The sequence below is a fragment of the Aristolochia californica genome, unplaced genomic scaffold, assembly GCF_029961685.1.
Source record: "Aristolochia californica isolate CCGP_79_NKW_82.1479 unplaced genomic scaffold, dmAriCali1.0.hap1 SCAF_7, whole genome shotgun sequence".
Lineage (NCBI taxonomy): Eukaryota > Viridiplantae > Streptophyta > Magnoliopsida > Piperales > Aristolochiaceae > Aristolochia > Aristolochia californica.
The window spans coordinates 7833355-7859539 of NW_027182268.1; the positions used below are offsets into that span (position 1 = coordinate 7833355).

Below are 26185 nucleotides of genomic sequence, written 5' to 3' on the forward strand. Positions count from 1 at the left end.
TTTTTAAGTAACCAAGATATTTCATTTCAAACTCTCTGGCAAGATGACTTTGCAATGCTTTCTTTTCTTCTGGATCATTCCCAGTTACTATCATATCATTAACATATATAATAAGAGTTGTGATTGCCTCCTTGTTAGATTTTAGGAAAAGCGTGTGATCTGAGTTGCTTTGCTTGTGTCCGATAGATTTCATAAAATTTGTGAACCTTCCAAACCACGCCCCCAGGGACTGCTTCAAACAATATAGGGATTTCCTCAGTTTACATACTTGTTTGCATCATTTGGTTTGCATAATACATCCAGGAGGTAATTTCATATATACTTCTTCTTGGAGATCTCCGTGCAAAAATGCATTTTTAACATCAAACTGATATAAGGGTTAGTCAAGATTCACAACCAGAGATAGTAGAATCCGAACAATGTTGATTTTGGCCACTGGTGCAAATGTTTCTATGTAATTGATCCTGTAGGTTTGAGTATATCCTTTGGTGACAAGCCTTGCTTTGAAACTTTCAATGGTGCCATCGGCTTTATATTTGATGGTAAATACCCACCTGCATCCAACTGGTTTCTTTCCTATAGGTAGGTCAACCACTTCCCATGTTGAATTCTTTTGGAGGGACATCATTTCTTCATTCATAGCTTATTTCCACTTAGGATTTTTCAAGACTTCCTGCACACTGGTAGGAATAGATATAGCAAATAATTGATTTAAAAATAAATCATTTGCCTTTGACAATCTATGATAAGACACAAAATTATGCATGAGATACTGAAATTTAGAGGTGAGAAGGGGTTCATAATTGACTCTAGGTTTTCCTCTTGTGGTTCGATGAGGTAGCACTCTTAGTTGAGTTTTGGAACTTACCTGAGGCTTAGACATGGACTCAGAAAGCAATTGATCCACTGGTACACTATGAAGGCGGGAAGATGTCGACTGAGACTCTGGTTGCATCACTTCCATTTGGTCTTGTCTATCTCCATCCTGTGAATCATACTCATTTGTATCATTTTGATGTTCATTGTTGTAATCTGAATACTCACTACTTGTAGTATCCAAGGTGTCCAAATGAAGATTAAGGGTCTTCAATTCAATCTTGTTCTCCCCCTGTATTGAAGACTCGGGAGTAGAATAATACATGTTAACTTTGTAAAATACCACATCAAGAGTGACATACAATTTGCGAAAGGGAGGATGATAATAATGATAACTTTTTTTATGTTGAGCATAACCAACAAAAACACACTTGAGAGCTCGGGGTTCCAATTTATTTCTCAATGGCTTATGGAAGTGAACAAAGGCTACACACCCAAAAACTCTAGGTGGTAGATTCGGTACAGACAGTGAACTTATGGTTTTATGAAGAACACTCAAGGGAGTCTGAAATTGTAACACACTCGAGGGCATTTGGTTGATAAGATAAGTTGCAGTTGTGATGACCCCCCCCCCCCCCCCCCCCCCCCCTGTAACTAGCTGACATATGAGCTTAAAACGAGGAAGCATGAACAACCTCAAGAAGGTGGTGGTTTTTTGACTCTACAACCCCATTTTGCTGAGGAGTGTACGAACAAGTAGTTTGATGAGTAATAACATGATAATCTAGATATTCTTTCAAACTTTGATTTACAAATTCTCTACCATTGTCACTTCGGAGAGTTTGTATTGCAAAATGATACTGAGTGACTATCATTATCTGAAATTGTTTGAACATCGAACTAACTTCACTTTTTGACTTCATTAACCAAATCCAAGTCATATGGGTGTGATCATCAATAAAAGAAACAAACCACCGTTTATCACTAAGAGAGGCTATATTTGTTGGACCCCATACATCAGAGTGGATAATCATAAAGGGTGTTTGACTCCTATTCATGCTTATTTGAAATGGAACACGATGGTTTTTCGCCAATTCACATACATCACACTTAAAATCTGAAACAGATAATTTTGAAAAGAGTTTTGGAAACAATTTCTTTAAATAACCGAAGGATGAGTGACCCAACCGTTTATGCCATAACCAAATTTCAAAATCTGCAGATTTATCCTTCTTGGAGAATATTTGGGCTAACTGATGAGTATTCTCTGGCTTCATATCAAGGTAATAAAGTTTCCCTCTTCTAGTACCATAACCAATTGTCTTTTGAGTCCGAATGTCCTTAAAAATACAAAAGTTAGGCAAAAAAATCACAATACAATGTAGAGTACGAATTATTTGAGTAATTGATAATAAATTATGCTTAAGGGTTGGAACAACTAATACAAAATCAAAACTTAGATTTTCAGTGAGGGTAATGGAACCTTCTCCAATAACGTGAGAGGGAGTACCATTTTTTGTAGATACGATATGTTGTTCAGATGGTTGCATACTTTTAACATGATGATTGTCAAAGGTCATATGATCAGTAGCACCAGAATCAATTATCCATTCATTATTTCTATTAAAAGAGGAAGTATTAAGAACCTTACCAGATGTAGCAATTAAAATTGATGCATCGTCAGTTGTGTGAGAGGTGGAAGGTTCTGCTACTGCAACGGAAGCATGATTATTTGGTTTAGAGTTCCGTTTGTGAGGCGTTTTGGTAGGATCTCACCATTCTGGATACTCGCTAAGTTCATAACATCGTGACTTTGTGTGCCCAGTCTCACCACAGAGAATACAAATGCGCTCTAGTTTTGCTGTTCCAACTTCATAACTACGATTCTAAGATCCTGATGTTCGATTTTGATCATTGGTAGGACCTGTTGGTCGAGTTGTTTTAGGTTTAACTCGACGTGTCACCATTGCAAATGACTCAACACAATCAACTTCACTATTTAAAATGGTTCTGCGAATAGAGTCACGACGTACGTAAGCATAGGCTTCTTTAAGATCCAATATTGGGTCCTTTCTGAGAATTTTGCCACGGATTTGTTCGAATTCTTCAAAATCTTTCATTATAATCCTGTCACGATGATCAAGTTCTTAAAAAAATTCCACAAGATCACCATAGTACATTGACAAAAAGCGACCAGTCCATTTGGTGGAGAAAGCTCTCTGATTCAATGAAAATAATTGCGATTCATCTGACTCATCATAGATAACTTTTGCTAGAGGATTCCATATTTCGCATGTGGTGCGCAGTCGAATATAGCGCTTCATAATATCTGGTGACATAGAGGTTAACAACCACCCCTTGACCTTTTGATTTTCAGCATACCACTTTGCATAGGAGGCATCAGTTTCTTATGGGAGTGGTGTTTTCCCATAATATATTCGAGTTTCTCGTGTCCTGCAATTTGCATCTCCATGATCTGGAACCATACAACGTAGTTTACTTCTGTAAGAATGACGCTGGTTATAAAACCAAAGTTTTCGGATTGAACCTAAATAATCGACGTTGATTCTTTCGACATGATGAAAGAAGATCGACGGTTATTAGAATAAAAATCACCCAAAAATATTAGTCCGGTCCGATGCCTGCCACTGGGTTGACTTGGTTTGGGTCTCTGATTTCAGTCAGGTCCGAGAACTGGCCTAGTCCGTTTTCTGTTCACTGAGTTGACTCGGTTTGGGCCTCTAATTCCGATCCAGTTCTCTTTCTCTCGCTGAGTTAATCGTGGTCCGGTCGGAGACCGGGGTCGCTCGAAAAAAATAAAAAAAAACGTACCCAAGTTTAAGCTGAATTTTTGTTCCTGTACCTTCGTTTTCTTCGTCAAGATGGTGCGGCTCCGTCTTCGCCGGCGACGATGGCGGTTTGCTGGAAGGCTGAGGGGTGGCTAGGCTGCAGTCGTCGGCGATGTCCAAAGATCTGGCGGAGTAGGGACGACGGTTCGTCTTCGTCGGCTCTTCGTCGTCGGCTACATAATGCTTGGTGCTGTCTGATGGAAGGCCGAGCGGTGGCTCGGCTGCCGTTATCGGGGTTGTTCGAAAGTTCCGCCAGAGTGGGATGGCGACGGAGATGAATCAGCGACAACGGGAAGCTACGGGAAAGAGCTCCTGCTCTGTTCTTAGTGTTATTTTTAGTAGGTGGGGTCCAGCCCATGAGTGGGCCCCACCACTAATCTCTTTCGTGTGAAAGAGATAAAGAAAAAGAAACAGAAAGGGTTTTTTTTGCTGTGCGATAGAAACAGAGCGAAAAAGAGAACCAGCGCAAGAGAGAAACAGAGGATTTTTCGCCGTGAGCGAAAAACAGTGCCGTTAGCGAGAAGAAAAAGGGGTTCGACCGAGAGGAGAAAGAGAAGAGAAAGAAGAAGAGAGGAGAAAAGAAAGGAAGGAAAGAAAGAAAGTTTTTCCGAAGCTTCTCCAAAGTCGTTTTTCCTTACATCCTCATTTTGGTGAAATCTCCATATCCGGTGATCTCTAACCTCTATTTATTTGGTTATCTCTCAATTAGTATGAATGAGTTTGAATTAGAAACTTGTTTTCTCTCATGATATTTGTAAACCTCAAGTTTGGGCAAATTTGAGAGAAATTGATATTGTAAGCCCATATTTAATAGTGGAAGATTATTCGGATTTGCCCCGTGGTTTTTTTCCTTCACACTAAAGGGTTTTTCCACGTAAATCTCGTGTTGTGGTTGTATGATTGAGCTTGGTTGTTAGAGCTTCCATTAAGAGCATTTGGTAGTTTGTGAATTTGCTTTGTGGTGCTTCCCATAACAAGTGGTATCAGAGCTTTTTGGTTATTTGGGGTTTTTTTTATCCAATGGAGAGTTCAAATGCAGCTAATAGAATGGTTGGTTTGAATGGAGAAAATTGGATAATATGGAAAGCAAAAATGGAAGACTATTTGTATTGCAAAGACTTGTATGCACCCATTGAAGGGGAAAAACCTGAAAATATTTCAGATAAAGAATGGAAGAAACTTGATAGAAAAGCAGTTGGACATATCCGACAGTGGGTGGATGATAGTATTTTTCACCATGTCTCAAATAAAACTTCAGCCAAATCATTATGGAAAAAATTAGAGGATTTATATGAGAGAAAGATAGCTGGAAATAAAGCTTTCCTCATAAGGAAGCTTGTGAATTTGAAGTACAATGACAATAGTTCTATTGCACAACATCTCAATGAGATAAAGAGCATTGTAAATCAATTGACAGCCATGAAGATGGTTCTTGATGATGAGCTCCAAGCCCTTCTATTATTGAGTTCTCTACCAGATAGTTGGGAAACCTTAGTGGTGTCTTTGAGCAACTTGACTCCGGATGGAATTGTAAGTATGAGTCTTGTCACTAGCAGCTTGTTGAATGAAGAGACAAGAAGAAAATCACTAGGTTATTCCCACTCTCAAGTATTGGTGTTTGAAAAGAGAGGTAGAAGCAAAAGTAGAAAACCTCAAGAGAGAGGAAAATCTAGAGGAAAGTCAAAGTCAAGAAGGGATCTTGAGTGCTACTATTGCCATAAGAAGGGACATATCAAGAGTGAGTGTCGGTTTCTCAAGAAAGCACAAAATGAAGGAAAATATAGTGCCAAAGAAAAAGAGAATGAAAAAGATGAAAACACAATAGTGTTGGATAATGAAGTTGCCATTATGACTTATGATGTAGATTCTCTTTTAGCAAGTGATTTTGAAACAAGTTGTTTGATAGTGGTGCTTCCTTCCATGCTACTCCTCATGCAGAGTATGTTTCTATGTTTCAGTCAGGTGATTATGGAACAGTGAAAATGAGAAACACAGGTTTTTCGAAAGTTAAAGGAAAGGGGAACATAGTCATCAAAACTAACCTCGGGTGCAAGATGATTCTTCGAGATGTAAGGTATGTCCCAGATCTTCGCTTTAACATAATCTCTGCAGGCATATTAGATGAAGAGGGATTTGAGAGTCGTTTTGTTAATGGCAAGTGGAAGCTTTGCAAGGGATCACTTATACTAGCAAAAGGAATCAAGTTATGTACTCTTTACAAAACTGAAGTAGAAGTCATTAATGAAGGCTTGACTGCAACCCTAGAAGCAAACTCATCAAATTTATGGCATAAGAGACTTGGACATATGAGTGAGAAAGGGTTAGAGATTCTAGCAAAGAAGGACCTTTTACCTAAAGGTATGAAAATTTCTCCTTGTGATGATTGTTTATTTGGTAAACAACATAGACTTACCTTTGCTAGAAATGCTCACAAGAAAGATACAAAGATTTTTGATCTTGTCTATTCTGATGTATGCTCCATGGATGTTAAGTCTCTTGGTGGTGCAGAGTATTTTGTTACTTTTATAGATGATGCTTCCAGGAAGGTTTGGGTCTACACTATGAAATTCAAATGGGAAGTTTTTGATATATTTCAAAGGTTTCATGTCATGGTTGAAAGGGAGACAGGTAAACAACTTAAATGCTTACGTAGTGATAATGGAGGTGAATATACTTCTAGAGCATTTAAAGATTATTGTTCAAAACTTGGAATTAGGCATGAGTTGGAATTAGGCGACGAGAAGGAGAAGAACTCCTGCTCTGATACGAAGTCTAAAATAATACTCCACTTCAATCATATTTTCTCATTCGCATCATCGGCTTAAATTTCCGTTTTACATAATACGAAGAATTATGAGTAAGGGATTTCACAATTACCGGATTTATAGAATATTTACAGAATATTTACATAATTTCTTTTTAAGGAAAGAAATCTCATAGTAAATCTTAAAAATTCAGGATCGTTTTGTTTGTAGAACACCAAAGTGAGATAAACAAGAAATTTGTATTGTGTATAGGAAAAACTTACAAAATAATACGTGCACATCCTCTCCTCTGAGCAGAGGTACATATCAATATTAACAACCTCCTCGACAAAGTGAAAAATAAGAAAGGAAACGACCCCAAAGGGCTCATGGATTTGCTTTTCAGATGTCTGAACCCCTTGGTTCTGATATTCTATCCTTTTGATTCCAGGCTGCTATCGTCTTATGGTTGTCTGGATAGACCTGAAGCACTAGGCTTGACTGACCTCAAAACACTGTATAGGACAAAACAGCAAGTCAGAAACCAAAAGCCATACAAATACAAGTGTAGAAATGCCTGGACAATCATATGGATCTGTAAAAAAACAATACCTGGATGATGGCAGAGGTTTTGTTTGAAAGGTTTTTCTCCTCATGGATTGATGTACTTTAACCTCATGGCTGCAGACCAAAAAATCAGGATACAACATGTTAGTTGCTCCAGAACTACTTATATTTAAGTGAATGTTTTTGTTCTCAGAACTGCTTATATTTAAGTGAATGTTTTTGTTTTGGGACAGGAAAACTGGAATTTTAGAGAAAATGTTTAATGAACAAAATATTTGAGTATTCATGTAAACTACCTCTTAAGAAATTCAGTCCTTGCCTTCTTCATCAGGTTGCCCTTTGTGGAGCAACCACCGGTAGGTCCACTACCTGGTGACAAATTTCACAGATACAATACTAAAAGCAGAATTAAACAAGAGACCGAAGCATCAACTATGTGACTTGTAGGTGCAAAGTTACAAGAACCAAAATAGGTAAAAGCATTACCTCCCCAGAAGCCTCTCTTGTTGCTTGGAGGTACCTTGGAACAAATCTGGATCTGCCGACTTTGTTTCTCTACAAGGAAATAATCTCATCAAAATTCCGATGCCAGGTTCAAGAACCCCATTTAATGTTTATGAGGTCAACAAGAGCATGCTCCAATTTTAAAGAAGTAATTCATACAGAACTAAAGGAATCCAATAACTATCCTACAAAATTAGTAGTCATACTTCAAAAACTATTCACAGTGTCATGGGTTGATGAACAAGAAATCATAATGCATGAAAGAGAGTAACACTAATTTTTTTGGCAAAAAAAAGTTATATCTGAGAATTTCAAAACAGGGCATATATTGTTGGGAACTGACTGAGAGGCAAAGTAACTTACTAACTCCCTCTTCCGCATATAATTTTCTCAATCGCTCAACCGATCTCTGCTGCGCTTCATCCCTCTCTTTCAGCTTCGCCTGTAAAGCAAAGATTCATGTATTCAGTGGTTAAAAACATATTCTTTTATTAAATATATAAATATACAAATCAGTAGATCACGTATTAATGAGACATACTTCATATAATTGTCTCCATTTAAAAACAACTTGTTTTTGCTTCATCCTCTTGAGAACAAGGTTCTGGCTTTCCTCACCAAGATGCTGCTGATAAAATTTCTTCCAAAGACTATCAGTCACAAAACTGAGATCTCTGCCCTGCAATATGCAAGGAAAATTGGTATTGCAAGTCACAATTATAAACTCTGCATTTCAATAGCAGATAGAAATGTCAAGGTTTAAAAAGCAGTAGAGAAGATTTTGCAACTTACTTGTGAAGATTTCTCAATCTGCATTAATTGATCAGCTGTACAGTGAGGTAGTATCTCCTTCAGCAGGTGTATATCTGTTTCTCCAACATCTCCCAGATACCTAATATTATCTATTGCTGTCTGAATGCAGAGTTGCAACAAGGAAGGAGCCTTCTTTTCCTCTGCTTGCACCATATTTCTCCCAAGAAGATAAACTAACCTAGTCCCATGTTGAGCTCCAGGGGCTAGAACAAAATGCTAGATAGATGGTTACTAGATAGCTGCATATTAACAAAAAAAAAAAAAAAACACTTCTTTAGTGATGCATTTAAAGATAATATGTGTTCCAAAAAGTAAATTCAGAAGCAAGCTGTCCACACATCTAACTGGAACAGATATGATGCTAAGTTGAGGATTCTGTGCAAATGATGAGGGTTGACAACATTTATATATAACTACTTTGAATTGTCATGTGCTTAAAAGAGAGAAGAAAAATATTTCAGAATCACCAAGCAATCCACTGGAATGAGTATCAGTTAAGGATTAGCACGTCTTTCTACGTATAAAGCCACATCAAAGAAAAACCTCAACTCTTTATGGAGACTAAATTCCCAATGCTTCTAGTTCAAAATTAAACGATTGTGACATCGTCCTAGCATTAATCTCGTTGATTATTTGTTAATTCAGGTGAATTCCCTGAGAATATTCCAAGAAAAACAAAGCAGTATACTCAAAAAAATTATATGGGAGTGCCGAGTGTCCAACGAATCAAATCACGATGAACAAGAACTAGTTGCAGTTCAGCTTTACTAAAGGTATCCATATCTCTTCCCAGTAGGCATACGAAACAAAAGCCTCATCCAAAAAAACGATCCAATCCACAATCAAGTTCACCCAAACTAAAAAATGATATCAAATGATTAAATTTCAGTACAGCTCGATAACGACTCGTCCATAATTCACTTCGATCATAACATTAGCTCCAGATCGTGCCACATCAAACTGAAAACGCAATGGAAATCCGAGAGCGAGGGAAATAGTGAGTGAAACGACAAATACAATCATGCAAAGACAACTGCGAGAAACTTACCGAATTCCTCGCGATTGAAAGAAATAAAACAGAAAACCTTCAAAGGTAGAACAAGATTTATAAATTCCGAGGGCTATCTTGCACCGGAGGGCCTGGGATACTCATTTTCTAAGCGTACGCGTCGGAATCCCAAATTACGTTGGGAGTATCCTAAGCTTCGTAATTATGCAATACTAACCGTTCATCTGGTGGGCCCGAGGTTTCGCGTAAGATGCTCAGGTTTACGGGAGAATAGGCCCCCCTTTAATGTTCTGACGCTCGTTCACGTTTTCATCCGCAGCAGGTCCAATTTGAATTTGCCCTATATTAAAAATTACTGTTACATTATTAATAGTAAAAAAAGTGACAATTTTAACGTTATTTTTATAAGTAAAATTAAAATTTTAAAAATTAAATGGGACAGAATTGAAAATCTAACCTGTTAATTATTACCAAATTATATATATAATTTTAAAAATAAGTCCGGATTGCTTATCAGCTTGATGTAGTCGGAAATGAAATTTCGGTTTTAAAGAATTCATAAAAAAACCTCGATTGATCGAAATTACAAGACAGTATTATCGTGATTGTCAAATTTTACAACAAATGAATGTCAGCAATTATAGCTATGTAATATTTTTAAAATGCCAAATCTATAGTAATAACTTAACAAATAACAGTTATTTATGAATAATCTTGTTATAGAAAATAAGGTAGATAAAATGATGCCAAATCTAGCTAAGGGAGAGAAAGTAAATTCACTTTGGCTCAATTTTCATAAGAACAAGCAAGCATGAATTCACTAGGTAATTCACTTTCCACCCTAACATTCAATTCACACTAACGAACTTTTGTCACTTTCACTAGTGAACCATCAACATTCCCTATGCACCAATAGGACCTCGGTGTTATAGACCTAGACTTGCACCAATGGGCACAATCACGTTCAACCGAACCCCCAACCCCCCACCTGTCACATGTCACTAATCTGCAAGACTTAGAATCAGGTTCAAAACTCAGAGTAGGTTGGATCCAACCCCTTTTAATTGCCAGGAAATAGAAAAATTTTCTCTACATACAACAGCTGAAGTGAGAGGACCCTCACTTTGATCACTGGCCGAGGAAGAAAAAGCAATGTCATTGAATTATGAAGTGTCTGGTGAGGTTTATTCTGAGATCCAAGTCTCAATTTCCTTGATGGACATGGTGTACAGAGAGCCGACGGAAGAAAAGCACATGTGCCTAAAGCCATGGTCTGGATAATAGAATTAAGTTAAAAGTCCTGGTTTCCTCCATGCATGAAAAAGCATTAGATACACCTCAGAACTGAAGTACTGGTGCTCTTATTGTGCAAACAATGAAGCCGGCTCCTTCGCAAAAGGGGGACTCATCACATATCAAACAACCAATCTTATCCTAGCACCGGTGGAAGAAATCTACAGCCGTCAAGAGTCTGCTCAAAGATGTGCCCCACTCGCAGCAATTTCCCCTACAATCAGTGACACCAAAGAATCAAGTATAGCTGCCGATGTTGGATAGATTCGAAATCCATGTATTTATGTTCTTGAGCTCGCTGCAACTTCATCATACAAGAAGCTGATAGAATATATCTAGTATAGTTGTAAAAAGAAACAGAGGAGATTTGGCACCTCATCATGTGCTGCACCGATCATTTGAAGCCCGACAGGAAGACCAGCTGTTCCGCCTTCAACCAATCCACATGGAACAACAAGTGCTGGTAACCCAGCCAAATTAACGTTGACCTGTGCATCAGGCAATTGCTCAGACAAGACCTAAACTTAAATATTATGGATATAGCAAAGATCAACATGAACAAATCGAAAATATTATAAGAGTTAAAGGACAGAACTGGGACACAAGTGGTTTATTTATGACATAACATGTCCCCAGACATGGGAAAACTGAGTTTCATTGAAGACAATCAAGCAGTATAGTAGACTTACAGTCATGATGTCACCAGCATACATAGCTAATGGATCATTCACTTTCTCGCCTATAAACAAAATCAGATAATCCAATATTAAAAAAATATAACATATCTAAAAAGGCAAAATAGGAGGGAGGTGCACTAATAATATACACAACTTATATACCTATTTTATATGCAGCTGATGGTGCCGCCGGAGAAATAAGGATATCATTGTCATCCAGTACTGCCTTGAAACTTTTCTGAATCAATGTTCTCACCTGAAACACTATTACAATCATAAGAGTCTTCTTTTTCAGAGAGCATCATATATGTATTCTTGAATGACAAAAAATTAAAATAAAGTAATGAAAAAAAAACTTTAAAAATACTGCAATGTCTATGAACAGTATCAGACTATCTAAGACAAACTTGTAGACAGATCTTTCCGAACATGTTATACCTGCTGAGCACGTTTATAATATGCATCATAATATCCAGCAGAAAGAGCATATGTTCCCATAAGAATTCTCATTTTGACCTGAAGTCAAGCCATCACAACTCATTATTTCTGGTCTTAGTTAGCCAAGATTTCTGTTGAACAAGTCAAATTTCTCTAGAAAGTAAATCAACCATTATTATATTCCGGAATAATGTGAAAGAAATGCATGCAAACAGTACAGCACCTCAGAGCCAAACCCTTGTCCTCTAGAATCTCCATATAGAGCACTCAGTTCATCAGCTGCAACTTGATTTCCATACCTAAAATTTATGTAGAATCACCCAGGTCATATAAATTTTCAAGGGCATGAAATCAGTGCACCTCAAATGAACCATTATAAAGTGAAAAGATAAGCTGTCAACATGTTCATTAACCTATAAACAATCACCTAACTCCATCATATCTTGATAAATTAGAAGATGATTCCGAGGAGGCCAAAATATAATAAGCTGGCAAGCCAAGAGAAAAAGATGGTAGTGTCACCTGAAGGACACAAAAGAAATATCTTACAACATTAATCACACTGGTTCGGAAACACCCATAAATGTCGATATCAGATACAAGAAAGACAAAAAAAAACAGCAGAAAAGAAGATATTGCGGAGAAAGAGAGAGAGAGAGAGAGGTTGGATAACAAAAAAAACCTCGGTCACAATAGATCCTAACTCCTCCAAGTGTGATATAGCAGCTTGAATTGATGAAACAACCCCAGCATCTACACCGTCTCCAAGAGTTTCACGAATAACCCCCACCCTCAGCCCTTTCAAAGGTTTAGATTCCAAATTTTCTGTAGAAACAAGGTATGAGGCATAATCTGGGACCTCCTAGAAAACATGGAGGAGAGGAAATTATTAGTGGCAAAATCAATGCTCTTTCTTCACAACAAACTGTGAAGAACTAAAAGTGTTTAGTAAAAACTGGCTTGAAATAGCCTTTGGAGAACCATGAAAGATAAAAGTAGTTGAGATTTTAAGTAATTAATTGAGGAACAATAAGCCAAAATAAAATGTCTTGTCTCATTCCAATAGAACAGAGAGGCCATGTCCCATTCTTGCCAAACAACTCTAAATTGTATTCTACTATCATAGAAAGGATATCTGAGGAATAGGCTTTGTTACCTGCTTACTGCTGGTTGCGTCATATCTATCATGACCAGATATCACAGAAAGAAGAATTGCAGCATCAGTGACTGATGAGCCAAAACATCCAATCACATCCAATGATGATGCATATGCCATAAGTCCAAAACGAGAAACACGCCCATAAGTCGGTTTAATACCCACAACACCACAGAAAGATGCTGGCTGCCTGACACTGCCTCCAGTATCACTTCCCAATGAGACAACACACTGTCTTGAGGAAACAGCTGCTGCTGAACCACCTGAGGATCCTCCAGGAACCCTGGATACATCCCAAGGATTTCTAGTTACCTACAAATGAAAGATGAGCACACCAGAGTTAAGCTTGTCCAATTACCAAAAACCAAATTTTCAGGGCATTAGACTAAATCTTTAGTGTTGAACCTTCTTCCTCTGGACTCACCATGTATACAGGTTAAGTTTTTAGTTCAAACCTCTTGTGTGTACAACCAAAAGAATTTGCTTTTTCTAATAGTGGAAACACTCTATAACTGTCAGAGGTATTTTTGAGACTTCACAAAAAGACACAGACAATGGCAGGCGCCTGGTGCTTAACCAAACCCCTAACAAGTTCCCTTTAAAGCACACAGTCATGCGGTGATTCAACTCAAGCTGTACTGATATCAAGCACCACGAACATGCTCAGTTGTTAGAAGTGTAGAGAATAAAGAACGCTAAATGTTGGACAAAATACATCATTAAGCTGGTCCATTGAGCTGTGGCAACGCGTTTCTATAGGGAAACCAGTAAAATAGCCTAAAAAACGAAAAAAAATTATCTAATTAATAATTCAACTACTAGGTCCGTGCAATCGATGAAATAATTTAAAAGTCCAAACACCTGCGAAATATGTCATGAAATAAGAGATAATAGAACTCATTCCATTTATGCATTTCAGCAGCTGTAAAGTTTCAACTACCATAATGTGCTATAATGTTCTACTTCCACGATAAAGACAATTGTGCAATCGAGAAATTGACATAGAAAGTAAAATAAACAGATATATGCAAATTCAACAGAATAAGCAACATGCACAACAAACTGATAACAAAATAATTAGTATTGCAATCAGAAATCCCAAGCCACGACATCATAATCATCCTTCTACTCCCTCAAACCATTTTCGTATGTTTTTTCTGTCAATCAAAGAACGTATATTTCCTTTTTCCTCTTTGAATAGTCAAAGGTTAAAGAGATAAACCAAACGCGAACCTGAAAACCAGATGCCTCCGTTGAACTCCCCATGCCAAACTCGTCCAAATTCGTCTTCCCTACAATTACGGCTCCACTCTCCTTCAATCTCCTCACTGCAGTAGCATCAAACGGCGGCCGATACCCATCAAGAATCTTCGACCCACCAGTCGAAGGCATACCTGCCGTACAAATATTATCCTTAACACCGATAACAACACCAGCCAATTTCCCCAAATTCTCCCCTCTCTCAATTTGCGCGTCGATCTCCGCCGCTTCCCGCAGCGCATTCTCCTCCGAAACATGGAGAAAGCTTCTAATCTGCGGCTCGGTCTGCCGAATTCGGTTCAAATACTCTTCCGTTATCTCGACAGCTTTCTTTTCCCGGGAGAGGAGAGATTTTTGAATAGTTGGGATCAGGGGACAAGGAGCAGAAGAAGAGAGCAAAGATTCGGGCTCGGAGACGAGTTGAGAGGTGAGGGAGAGTCTCGAGTGGTGGAAATGACGGGAGCTGGAGTGGGAAAAATGGTATTTTGGCGGGAAACGGAACTGGGCTAGAAAAACACGAGAACTGTGAATCGATGGCGGCATGATTTCGCTCCGTTTCTGCCTCAGCTATTCCGGCTTTGAGATGAATGCGTCAGTTCATTTATCCACAGAAGCCGATTGCCGCGAAAGTGCTTTTCTTCATGCAGACTCATCTCAGATGCAGTGAGTGACTTCTGTACACATTTGGACGGGTTCGGACGAAATCGAACCCGGTGGAGCCGAAACCTGTGTTCGAGCCTAAGCTCGATTTAAATATTTTAAATTCGAACTCGAGCCAAGCCTAGTCTCAAGCTTAAAATTGTTATTGAACTCGATCCCAATAATTTTAACCGAGTTCGAGCTTTAACATTCATTTAAAACTTTTCAAAACTTATGTGTCTCGAGTTTGAGTTCTAACATACATTTAAAATTTTTTAAAAAATATATGTCAAATAAATTATATATAAAATTATACATATATTTTACATAAAATTGGGCATATATTTTACATAAAATTGGGTAAACCTTTACATAAAATTAGGCATGACCTCTACTTAAAATTGAGCATAAGGGTAGCATCGAATCTAACTGAGTCTGAACCTCTATGTTCAAGTCGAGCTTGATTTAAAGATTTCGAACTCGAGCTCAAGCTCTAGCCAAGTTCGATGTTAACTTACATTTAATACTCTACATAAAATATATGTCAAATAAATTATCTATAAAATTATGCATACATTTTTAAAAAAATAATGATAGGGGAGGTTCGGGATTGAATCTCGATAATAGATTATAACCCACCAATACTAATCTTTTTTTACCCCAAATGTTGTTTAACTTATTTTGTAATTTTTGAATCTGGCCATAAATTTACTATGGCCTCTTTAGTGCTCTGATTGGAAATTTATATTAATACACATTTCCAAAAAAACTTTTAAATAAAATCCTATTACTATTAGAGACTTACTAGAAAATTACAAGAAATATTTTAAAATTTTCTTAGGAAAGTTAAATGGACCTCTTATTGCCACTTCTAGGGAAATAAATAAAAAATAATAATCAATCTAATATATTACTATACTTATCGATAATTTTTTAATCAAATAAAATGTCAAACACAAAATTGCTATGAAAATTGCCTCATGCTAAAAGTATTATAGCATCAACTGTCAAATACTTATTCAAAATTTTTCTATACGATTTTCTAGCCCATCTTGGCAAGAAAATCTTACTTAGAAAATTATATGATTTTTTAATAAAAATTTATAATTAGAAAAATGTTTCCAAAAAACATGAGGCACTAATGGTCCCTATATTTCTATTAAAAATGTTTTTTCAACATTCATTAAAAAAACCACTAATAGTCTTTAGAAATGTATTTCTACTAAAATGTCTTTTCAATTTATTCAAAAGCCACGAGGAAGGGACAAAAAGATTTTTTTTTATTTGTTTATGATCTCGCATGTGTGACTTTCACACGTGCGAAAAATGTCTAGCGCAGGGTTTCATTTGTTTATGGTCTCGCACGTGCGACTTTCACACGTGTGAATCACGCTGGGGTGGGAGAAATTATTTTCTCCCAACTTAGGTATCTCTTTATACTTTGATTTCCACCAAGACGACGCAGAGCGAAGGCGCGGCACCGACGAAGACCTATCATCGGTGATGAAGCAGCTGTGACGAAAACAAAGGAGGCGAAGAAATCGAAGGGAAGGGGATGTAGCGGCCGACGAGGAGTTGTCGACGGCGACAGAGGCGGCTAGAGCGGCTGACAGGAGGGGCTCGGATTGATAATTAATGTTAATTGGATGACCAACTCTAATGTTATTTACTTATACTTAACTGGATTGATAATTAATTCATCTTATTTTGATTGATACATTATTTATTAATGGATATCTATTTAATTCGTTTATTTACCTTTTTTAACTTCTTATTGCTAGTTCATTGCGTTAATTTTATTAGAATTGATAATGACAATATTATGCATGATTAATAGTTATATTGTCGTTTAGCTTATTTTAATTGATAATAATTATTTTACTAAATAATTTCATTTTTATTGTAATTCCATGAAATCCAAAATCCAAGTTAAGTATAATTAGATCAAGGGAGTGTTTATGCCGCCATAGGAAAATTAAAATTTGTTTTACAATTTTGTTCATTTTAAATTTGTCCAATTGGAAAAAATTATCTTTGATTGGTTTGATACCATGTCAAACGCTTAGCCAATACAACCTAAAAAACCGATCTGTTAACCAGCTGAAAGCCAAACTCTAACACCGTCCTCGAAAATTACACAAATATAGAAAAAATTTGGTTAGTAAAATAAATTTTCATAAAATTCTTGCTACACTTTTCGCACTAACACACCCTCAGTAACATATTTATTTCCATTTCTTTATTTGAATCAACCAAAATGAACAAGGGAGTTAAAAGATCAATTTAATTGAATAGAGGAACTAAAATGAAGTAAAAAATAGAAAATAATTTTTTTAATTAACTGAATAAAAATTCCATGTGACAATGATAAAAAAAAGTTATTTAAAAAAATGAAATAGCTTTGAATTCAACAAGGTCCTTGATTTTTCAAACTACATTAAAAAATAAATCACCACGAAATCCAAAATCCAAGTTAATTATAATTAGATTAAGGGTGTGTTTATGCCACTATAGAAAAAAAAAATTAGAGCGATAGGGAACTCATTTTCCCATCTTTTTTACTCAAAAGCAAGAGGAATTGAGAAAAAACTAAGAGAAAAAAAATTCCGTCCTAAAAAATGACATAAATATAGAAATTTTTTGGTTAATAAAATAAATTTTCATAAAATTTTTGCTACACTTTTAGCACCAACACACCCTAAGTGACATATTTATTTCTATTTCTTTATTTGAATCAACCAAAATGAAAAAGGGAGTTCAGAGATCAATTTAATTGAATAGAGGAACTAAAATGAAGCTAAAAATAGAGAAGAAATTTTTTTAATTATCTGAATAAAAATTCCATGTGACACTGAGAAATAGTTATTTTTTTAAAAAATAATTAGCTTTGAATTCAACAAGGTCCTTGATTTTAAAAAAATGACAAATAGTGCAAAAAAAACGTAAGTTCCATTGCCGGGATTTGAACCCGGGTCGCCTGGGTGAAAGCCAGGTATCCTAACCGGACTAGACGACAATGGACCTGTTATTAATCGGTCTTATAGAAATTATCTATAAGACTTATTTGGCATCTCTTTATGTGATTTCTCTTCTATGAAGCGGAAGCCGGAAGCTTTCGAAGTTCGAACACCATGGCGACTGAAGTCGAAGAACTCATCGGATTCTTGTCCTCGCTCTCGCCTCAAGTAAGTCTGCGATTCGTCTGGAATAGGAGAAGAAATTTTCCTAATGGATTGTCGTACTATGCAAATGCACGATTTTGTTACTTGTATCGCACTTCAGTTCTGTACAGATTATCAAGGACACTATTAGTTTATCCGCCGGCCTCTTGATAAAGTTGCTATGTGAACACCAGAAGAACTGATAAAAATTCAGCCCTTCACCTAGAATCCTGTACATGTTACTGTTCCCAAAAAAACCTCATCAGTTTTGGTCTATTTGCTGTTGAAATTCAAGTTTATGTAAAAATAAATAAAATGGAACCTTATCTTGAATGTTTTCTACTGAAAAAGATAAATCATTTGGGCTGGATTTTTCGTGGCCAGTTATTCTGCAAATCAGAAAGGGGAATTTCATACATATACGTGCTGACTTTACTTTTTATGAGGTCGTAGTTAGTTAATTTAGTGCAGCGAGTGCAATTCCTTGAGCGTCATCACTTTCTTCTTGTTTCTTTTGGTTTTGTTCTACAGTTGAGAAAGGGAGCTGTGGACATCGTTCGAGGATTATCTGGTTCGGAGGAGGGTATATCTACTTTTGTTAGTTACTCGGACACTGCTTTGCCTGCACTTTCCAAACTTTTGGGAGAGGAGAAGGTGTTGTATCATGCTTATGTTCCTCGGTTAACTTTCTATTATCCTTTTCAAATTTTAGTCGTAGAAGATCAGGAATGAACTAGTATCGGAGGATAGAGGACATGTATGGTGGCCTTGTCAACTGTTTTAGACTTCTAAGCACTTGGCACGATAAAAAGGTTGGAGTTACACTTTGGTAGGAATTAGACGCCCTAATTCAATACTAACAAGAGCAAAAATAATCGCAGAAGAAGAACTAATCAAGCACAAAAACTCAATATTTATACAAGTTCGCCTCAAGGTAAGACTACGTCCTGTCTTCCGCCGCTGCAATAATTCACTATGATGATGAAGTAGTTTACAAGAGAAATCATACACACTCAAGTGTTTTTCTCTAACCTCTCCATTCCTCTCAACTCATGATCGTCAATAATAACCCTAATAATGGCACCCCTAAATATAAAGAGAAAACTAGGGAAACCGAAATACAAGTGTGAAATCTACAACTTAACAATCTCCCACTTGGAGACTAATCCATCATCAATAGCTCCTCTGCAGCGGCAACAAATTATCAATCCTCAAAGAGAAGTCCAATTGAAGTTGCAGACAACTTCAATTTATCATTCGTAACAGTCTTCGTCAACATATAAGCCGGATTCTAATTCCCTTGAAACTTCTCAAGTGTTAAGACTCCATCCTCCAAAACCGATCTAATGAAGTGATAACACACCTGTATGTGCTTTCTTCTGGCATGATAGACAGGGTTCTTCGCTAAATGAATAACACTCTGACTGTCACAATACAACACATTCTTCCCATGCTTGAGACCTAATTCTTCCAAGAAAGACTGCAACAATACCATCTTTTTGCTAGCTTTGGTCACAACGACATATTCTGCCTCAGTAGTAGAAAGAACAACTATCTTCTGCAACTTAGAGACCCAACTAATTGTTGTACCACCCAATGTATATACATATCCAGTGGTACTCTTCCTACCATCTCCAACTATGTCAGCATCTATATAACCCTATAATCCCAAGTCTGACTTTCTGAAACATAAGGTTGAGTTTGCAGTGCCTCTCAAATACATGAGAATCCAGTTCACTGCTTCCCAATGTTGTTTACCTAGATTACTCATATATCTACTTGCAATTCCTATTGCATGAGTTATGTCTGGTCTAGTGCACACCATGGCATACATGAGACTGCCAATAGCAGGAGCATAAGGTACATTGGCCATGTAAGTTCGCTCCTGCTCTGTAGAAGGTGATTGCTCTTTAGATAACTTAAAGTGACTAGCCAAAGGAGTACTCACTGGTTTGGCATCATTCATGTTGAACCTGCTCAGCACCCTCTTCACATATTTTTTTTGTGACAATTTCAAGACATCGGTATCCCTAGTAATCCTCATCCCAAGGATTTGTTTTGCAGCACTCAAATCCTTCTTTGCAAACTGCTTGGGCAACGCCATTTTCAACTTATCTATTTCCTGTTTGCAAGCACCTGCAATCAACATGTCATCAACATATAGTAGTAGAATTATGTAGGAGTCATCAAGGTTCTTCACATAACAGTAATGATCTGCATGGCACCTCAAGAAACCATTACTACTCATAAAGGTGTCAAACTTCTTATATCACTGTCTTGGAGCCTGTTTAAGACCATACAAGCTCTTTTGAAGTTTGCACACCATTTTTTCCTTTCCCTGTGCTTTGAAACCCTGTGGCTGCATCATGTAAACTTCTTCCTCTAAAGCACTACGAAGAAAAACTGTTTTTACATCCAACTGCTCTAAGTGCAAGTCTTCATTTGCCACTATTCCAAGCACTGTTCTAATAGTAGTCAATTTCACTACTGGAGAGTAAATCTCAGTGTAGTCAATGACTTTTTATTGTTGAAAGCCCATTACAACCAGTCTTGCCTTGTACCGATCCGTGTACTGAATCTGCATAAGGCGTTAATTAGACTCCACAACTTAATACTTCTAGTCTATGTACTGTTTTATAGCCTCATGAGTCTTGATGATTACTGGATTCAGAAAAAAAAAAATCAAGGTTTGCTTCTTCAATAAAAAAAAATAATCAAGATTGTTCTTCTTTGGGTTAAACAACAGTTCTTCTCTGAGTATTTCAAAATATATCTATTTCTTTTTTGTTTATGCTAACAGACATGAGGACATGAGATGGATGTTGGGAAAAAAAATTTGACATGATGCTGAAATAATCTTGTTTTTCTTATTTTTGTCTTAACTGAAAGGAAAAGCATATTAGACTAAACTCAGGAGTAACATGGCTATAAGGAGGAGAAATAAAGTCATTCCCTATGTCCTCCCCCTTTCCCCCTTAAAAACAAAAAAATAAAATAAAAAAAATTGCATAGGAATCTTTGAAGTGTAGGCTTGCTGACTTTGGCAAGTGTGACACCAGCTAAAACACTCACTTAACTTTTCAGGAAATTTCAGAGCCAGCTGCTGAAGCCCTTGTTAATCTGTCACAAAATTCAGAAATGGCAGAAAAGCTTGTTTCTATGGGGATGATTAAAACAGCTATGGAAATGCTTCACAAACAAGGATTTATTAGTCGCTTATTGGTTATGCTCCTTATTAATCTGTCACAGCTGGACGTTGGCAGTGCATCATTGTTGCAGGTATCATGTTGCTGCTCCTTTCTTGTAACATAAAAAAAAAAGAAATTTGTGTTTTTGTCATTCTGTTATGTCATTGAACAGGCCCGCAGCATGAGTCTGTTGCAACCATTTCATGCTAGGCATGTGTGGTTTGAGTCTCTTGATGATGTGGACACATTGTTTATATGCTTTATGTCAAAAATGACTTGTTCAAACAGTTATATTCTTGTTTTGAATAGCATGCTGGAGTAGATATGCTATTTCCCGCCGGACTGTATTTAACATGGTAACATTTTCAGATTGGAGATGAAAAAATGCAAGGATTGTATGTCTCAAAGCTTGTGAGGGCATTCTCAAGATCTTCAACCGAAGCAAAAGGTACTAGGAAGTCTCTTTTGGGATAACTTTACTATTTTCTAGGCCTATCTTATGTGTTGTATTTGTGCTATTTACATCGTTTGTGCATCAGAGGATCCCTTTGAACAAGTTGGTTACATACTTGTAAATATCACAAAAGCGAAAGAAGGAAGGAAACTACTTTTGGATCCCAAGCGAGGTCTTCTCAAACAAGTCATTCCACAATTTGATTCAACAAATCTGTTGCGCAAAAAGGGGGTAGGGATAAGAGTTCTTTTTTAAAACTGTTGCAAAGTTCGAAACGTTGATGAAAGCATTGAGCATCAATCTTATCTTACATCGTGTGCTCCTCTTTTTCTGCTTTTCTGCTGATCTCTGATGATGGATGCAATCAAAGTATTGAACATCTATATTAGCTTACATAATGTGCTATTTTTCTTTATCTGCTTTATCTTTTACTTGTTGATTTATTGTTCTTTTTCCTATTGTACTTCTCCTGCTTCTTCTCCTCCTTTTCCTTCTCCATTTGGAGGAATTTTGGCTTTTAACATCTTTTCCTGGAGAAATGGCACATATGTGATGAGCTGTTTGTGTGGTCTATAGTGAAGAGTTATCATTTTCATTTTGCAATAATTGGGCAACATCGATTTTCATTTTGTGTGCTTTCCATTGCCATTAGAGTTTTTGGTTGGAGTTTTAAAGCAATGAAGGAAATGTCCTGCATATAAAACATTTGATCATAATAATAAAATTTTAAGCACCTCATCCTTTTTAGTTGTTCATGTGTAGGTGTCGGGCACCCTTAAGAACTGCTGTTTTGAAGCAGAGAGCGAGTTGCATAATTTGCTATTGATATCAGAGTTTCTTTGGCCTGCACTATTACTGCCCGTTGCTGGAAAAAGGGTAAATAAAAAAACCCCACTGTTTTGCATTGTGTAATTGGATGTACTGTTGGAAGTAAATAGATTCAAACCATTACTCTAGTTGCTAATTTATGAGCCACTTTTTGTTTTTGGCTTCATTTCCTGTTCCATGTATTAAAAGACAAGGAAGTAAATCTTACTGGAGTGTGATCATGCATCAGAATCAGTGATGAAGTCAAGTTATAGTTTTATCAAAACTAGTTATTTCTTGTTCAGAAGTCGGACTATAAATGCTAGAACAATACAAGGAATATTACAAGTTCCAGTTTGTTTGTGATCTAAGTCCTAACTGTACTCAAACATCTCTTATGAAGAATGATAATAAGGTGTCAACTGGTGTGAAGAAAGATTTGTCACATTTCTTTCTGACTCTCTTCTCCCCCTTTTTTTCCTTATATATTTGTCAGAGTCGGAAATTCTCACCACATATTAGCGAAAGATTGCATTTAACAATCAGTTGACGAGCTCCATCGGTAATGGTTTCTAAATTTACCTGGAGCGGTACTCTCTTTCTCATACTAGAAATCTGGTGGGGACACCAGTATGCCCATCGGGCTCCAGTGGATCCACCACATTATGGTTGAGATTATTTATTTTTATTTTATGTTATCTTTCCTGATTTTACTAGATTTTCTCAGATATTGATCTTATCTGTTTTGAGTTTTAAATTTTAATTTTAGTTATTAATAGGCTGTAACGGCACATTGAATGTAGCTTTGAAGATGGATTAATAAAATTCTCCTGCTATTATCTCTTCTCTTCCTTCCCTTTCTTATTCTTCTCCTTCTCAATTCTTCTTCTTCTTTCTTCCTCTCTTTCTCAAGTCTTATTTTCCTTTCCAATTTCTTCTTCTCTGTTTCTCTGTAGGGAGCTAATTAATCAAGAATCCGACGCCTCAATTTAAAATTCACGTATTCGTCCCGTGTCAAAATCCTGTGGTACCAATGAAAATAATATTGTGTTTCCACTGAATATGTTTCTTTGATTTCTTTCCAAAGTATTTGTTTCTTGTTCAGCTATTTATCTAAATGTTCAGATACTGCCATTTTAATTCTCTCATTCTGGATGATGCAAGTCTAGACTTATAGTATAGAGGACACATCAAAGATGCCACTTGAGCTTGCAAATGCACTTTCCCATGAAAGGGAAGCAGTGGATGATCCAGAAATTCGTGTTCAAGCATTGGAATCTCTTTATTTAATTTGTGTCCAGGTAATACTTTCAGTGAAAAGAATCATTTGAATTTGGAAATGTATCTTGAGAGGAACACAAAGAAGGGTTACAATAGTAAAGTTGAAGGAGAAATACCTCCTGAACCTCGCAGTTGTCACAATAATCTCTTATTTTTTTTGTCTTATTATAACTATTTGTTGCACTTCATGTTCATCTCATTTCAGGAGGCTGGACTAAGCGCTTTCTGGTCTATAAATGGCCCACGAATATTGCAAGTTGGATATGAAGATGAGGAAGATCCAAAGGTCATGGAAACATATGAGCAAATTGGCGCCTTGGTAATTTACTTTTTTTCCCCTTTTTCTGAAAAGTTTAAAACGTGATTAGGTACAGAAAACCTTTCTGTGATTACTTTATTTGACAATTTCTGAGGTTGCATAAAAGTCAGAGCACTAGTCCCTATAACATGATACTTTAAATAAAAAAATTGTATATATCTGCTTAATCTGTGGCTCTCTCCAGTACTTCAGGTCATTACGCATATGTCATGATGCTTTCATACTTGAAATTCTAAATATCTGCTTAATCTTGTTTCTCTCCAGTCAATAAATCGGCAAGTATGTCAATTTTTTAGTGGTTGCCTCCCTGCCCTCCCATTTCATATTTTGCACAAAACTTGTCCGACTTTTTTGATTTGTGCCTTCTTCTCATTGACTCCTAATGCTGCCGGTGCCTAACTACACAAATCTCATCCTTTTCAAAACCTGACATGACTGATTCCAGTCATTGTTGGCTATTTATGTGTCTCTTGATACTAATGTTTTCACTCTTATGTTCTATAATGTATTGCAACAGCTGGTTAGTGCTGGATATGGCAATGAGGATGCATCATCTACTCAGACTTCAAATTAATAACGTCGTTTGCAAATATGCACCAATTATCATCTGGGAAGTTCAGACAAGTTGAGTTGGAACCTTCTGAAGTTGGTTTAATCACACACAATTTTTTTCTGCTGTGTGGTGAATACACTTGCTCAGTCTACTCTGAATTTCAGATTGACTGTTACTATATACAATTTCTGGACTATTTATGAGGATGACATTAAAATGTTGTGAGTCTGTGTTTTCCTCAATATCAAACAGCATGCTCATTAATATTCTACTTGGGAGAGTTCAGAACGATTCATGGAGGTTTAAATATTTCTCAAAAAAAAATGACGTGCTCATTAATATTCTAGTCGGGAGATAACGATGTTATCAACAGACAGTTGCAGAAGGGCAACAATGGATTCTATGCACTTATGCTACTGACTCGTGAAGAATATGCTTTTCTTGCTAGCATAAATCCTTGTTAATTCTTCTGATGAAAGAGCTCTCCCCAGCTTGTGTGTGCAGAAACCTAATCATGGGGGGGTCGAGTCTAAAAGTTGCCAGAATAAAACATTTCCACAACTAAGCAAACTATATTGTATCATCAATTTGTGTTGATTCTGGATATTACACAGATAAATGACCTATTTATTTTGTAGCCATTGATAAGCACCTTTTGGTCTGAAAAAAATTAAAGTTTGTTCCTACTTTTTCTTTCTATCCATCCTAACAAGCAGTCTATTGAGAACTCAATGAGAATCAGTAGCCATGGTATATCTAGCAGGGGTCCAAATTTCTATTTGTTCTCTATTGGCTTCAACTTGAATTTCTCTTTCACCCAGGGACAAAAAACAAAAAAAAAAACTTGAATTCTCTCCGGTAGGTACCAAATGATTGATTGTTTTGAGGTATCTAGCACTGTAAACTGCTTCCACTTACTAGCAAGGACCCAAAATTTTATTTGTTTCTTCACTGCCTTCAACATGAATTTCTCTCTTTCACCCCAACAACAGAAAAAATTAGAAAAAAAGCTTGAATTCTCTCCAGTAGGTACCAAATGATTGATTGTTTTGCTGAATCTACTGTAATCTTTATCAACTTAGAAATAAATTTAGCTTTCTGCTTTGGACCCAGACTATCAATTAGTTCAATTATCTATGCATAAAACAAAAAAAAGGAAAAAGGACAACTTGGGGTGTCCAATAAATTTAGTTATCATGAACTATATCATAGTCTCTCAATATATAAGTATGGGTATATGATTCCCCTCAATTGTGTTCAATCATGTATTAACTTTGTCTGGGTTGATTTTTTTTTATTTATTATGCTACCATTTGATCTTAAAATAAGAGAACAAGTGCAATGCCATCCTCTGTCAAATATATTTATTGGCTAAACAGGTTTTTGTCTGTTAAATAGATTTGTCCTTGTGAAATGGACAAACAGGGAAAATTTCAGACCCTTTTTTTCGTTTTTATTTTTCTGTCTTCTTATGCTGCATTGAATCAGCTTCTTAAACAAGTTTCTTATCCTTTTGATAGACTTCTAGTCACCAAAAATTAAAAGTCTTTTTGACTGGTTTTCTTGCGTTTGTGCCGTCTGTTTGATTTATTTTTCTCATGGTTTCTTATGGGAGCAATAGGAAACTCATTTGCCTATCATTTTTCATATACTTTCT

General features: G+C 36.6%; 3 protein-coding genes and 1 non-coding gene across 5 annotated transcripts; 1 reads left to right on the forward strand and 3 right to left on the reverse strand.

Annotated features, from left to right (window-relative positions):
* Positions 1-6650: 6650 nt before the first annotated feature.
* LOC137937686 (uncharacterized) lies at positions 6651-9581 on the reverse strand. Of its 2 annotated transcripts, none has more exons than XM_068782805.1 (8): positions 9520-9581; positions 8273-8532; positions 8022-8159; positions 7844-7922; positions 7463-7531; positions 7273-7345; positions 7022-7090; positions 6651-6924 (listed from the first exon to the last, which is right to left on the reverse strand). In XM_068782805.1, exons 2-8 carry the CDS (start codon positions 8444-8446, stop codon positions 6873-6875), a joined length of 654 nt encoding a protein of 217 aa, XP_068638906.1. In that variant the 5' UTR covers positions 8447-8532; positions 9520-9581; the 3' UTR covers positions 6651-6872. The 2 variants fall into 2 exon arrangements, with proteins under 2 accessions (XP_068638906.1, XP_068638905.1); XM_068782804.1 differs by lacking the exon at positions 9520-9581 and adding an exon at positions 9342-9444.
* An 864-nt stretch (positions 9582-10445) lies between these two features.
* On the reverse strand, positions 10446-14755 carry LOC137936444 (glutamyl-tRNA(Gln) amidotransferase subunit A, chloroplastic/mitochondrial). The gene is made up of 10 exons (XM_068781116.1): positions 14100-14755; positions 12867-13178; positions 12393-12572; positions 12138-12232; positions 11934-12009; positions 11711-11788; positions 11435-11528; positions 11285-11334; positions 10970-11083; positions 10446-10809 (listed from the first exon to the last, which is right to left on the reverse strand). The coding sequence occupies exons 1-10, from the start codon at positions 14667-14669 to the stop codon at positions 10732-10734; spliced, it is 1647 nt and encodes a 548-aa protein (XP_068637217.1). The 5' UTR covers positions 14670-14755; the 3' UTR covers positions 10446-10731.
* Positions 14756-17712: 2957 nt separating this feature from the next.
* TRNAE-UUC (transfer RNA glutamic acid (anticodon UUC)) lies at positions 17713-17786 on the reverse strand. Its single transcript has one exon. It is a non-coding gene; the product is annotated as a tRNA-Glu (tRNA).
* Positions 17787-17876: 90 nt separating this feature from the next.
* On the forward strand, positions 17877-24799 carry LOC137936445 (uncharacterized). The gene is made up of 9 exons (XM_068781118.1): positions 17877-17950; positions 18458-18580; positions 21011-21205; positions 21484-21562; positions 21654-21799; positions 22331-22444; positions 23545-23676; positions 23862-23975; positions 24493-24799. The coding sequence occupies exons 1-9, from the start codon at positions 17897-17899 to the stop codon at positions 24547-24549; spliced, it is 1014 nt and encodes a 337-aa protein (XP_068637219.1). The 5' UTR covers positions 17877-17896; the 3' UTR covers positions 24550-24799.
* The last annotated feature ends 1386 nt before the right edge of the window (positions 24800-26185 follow it).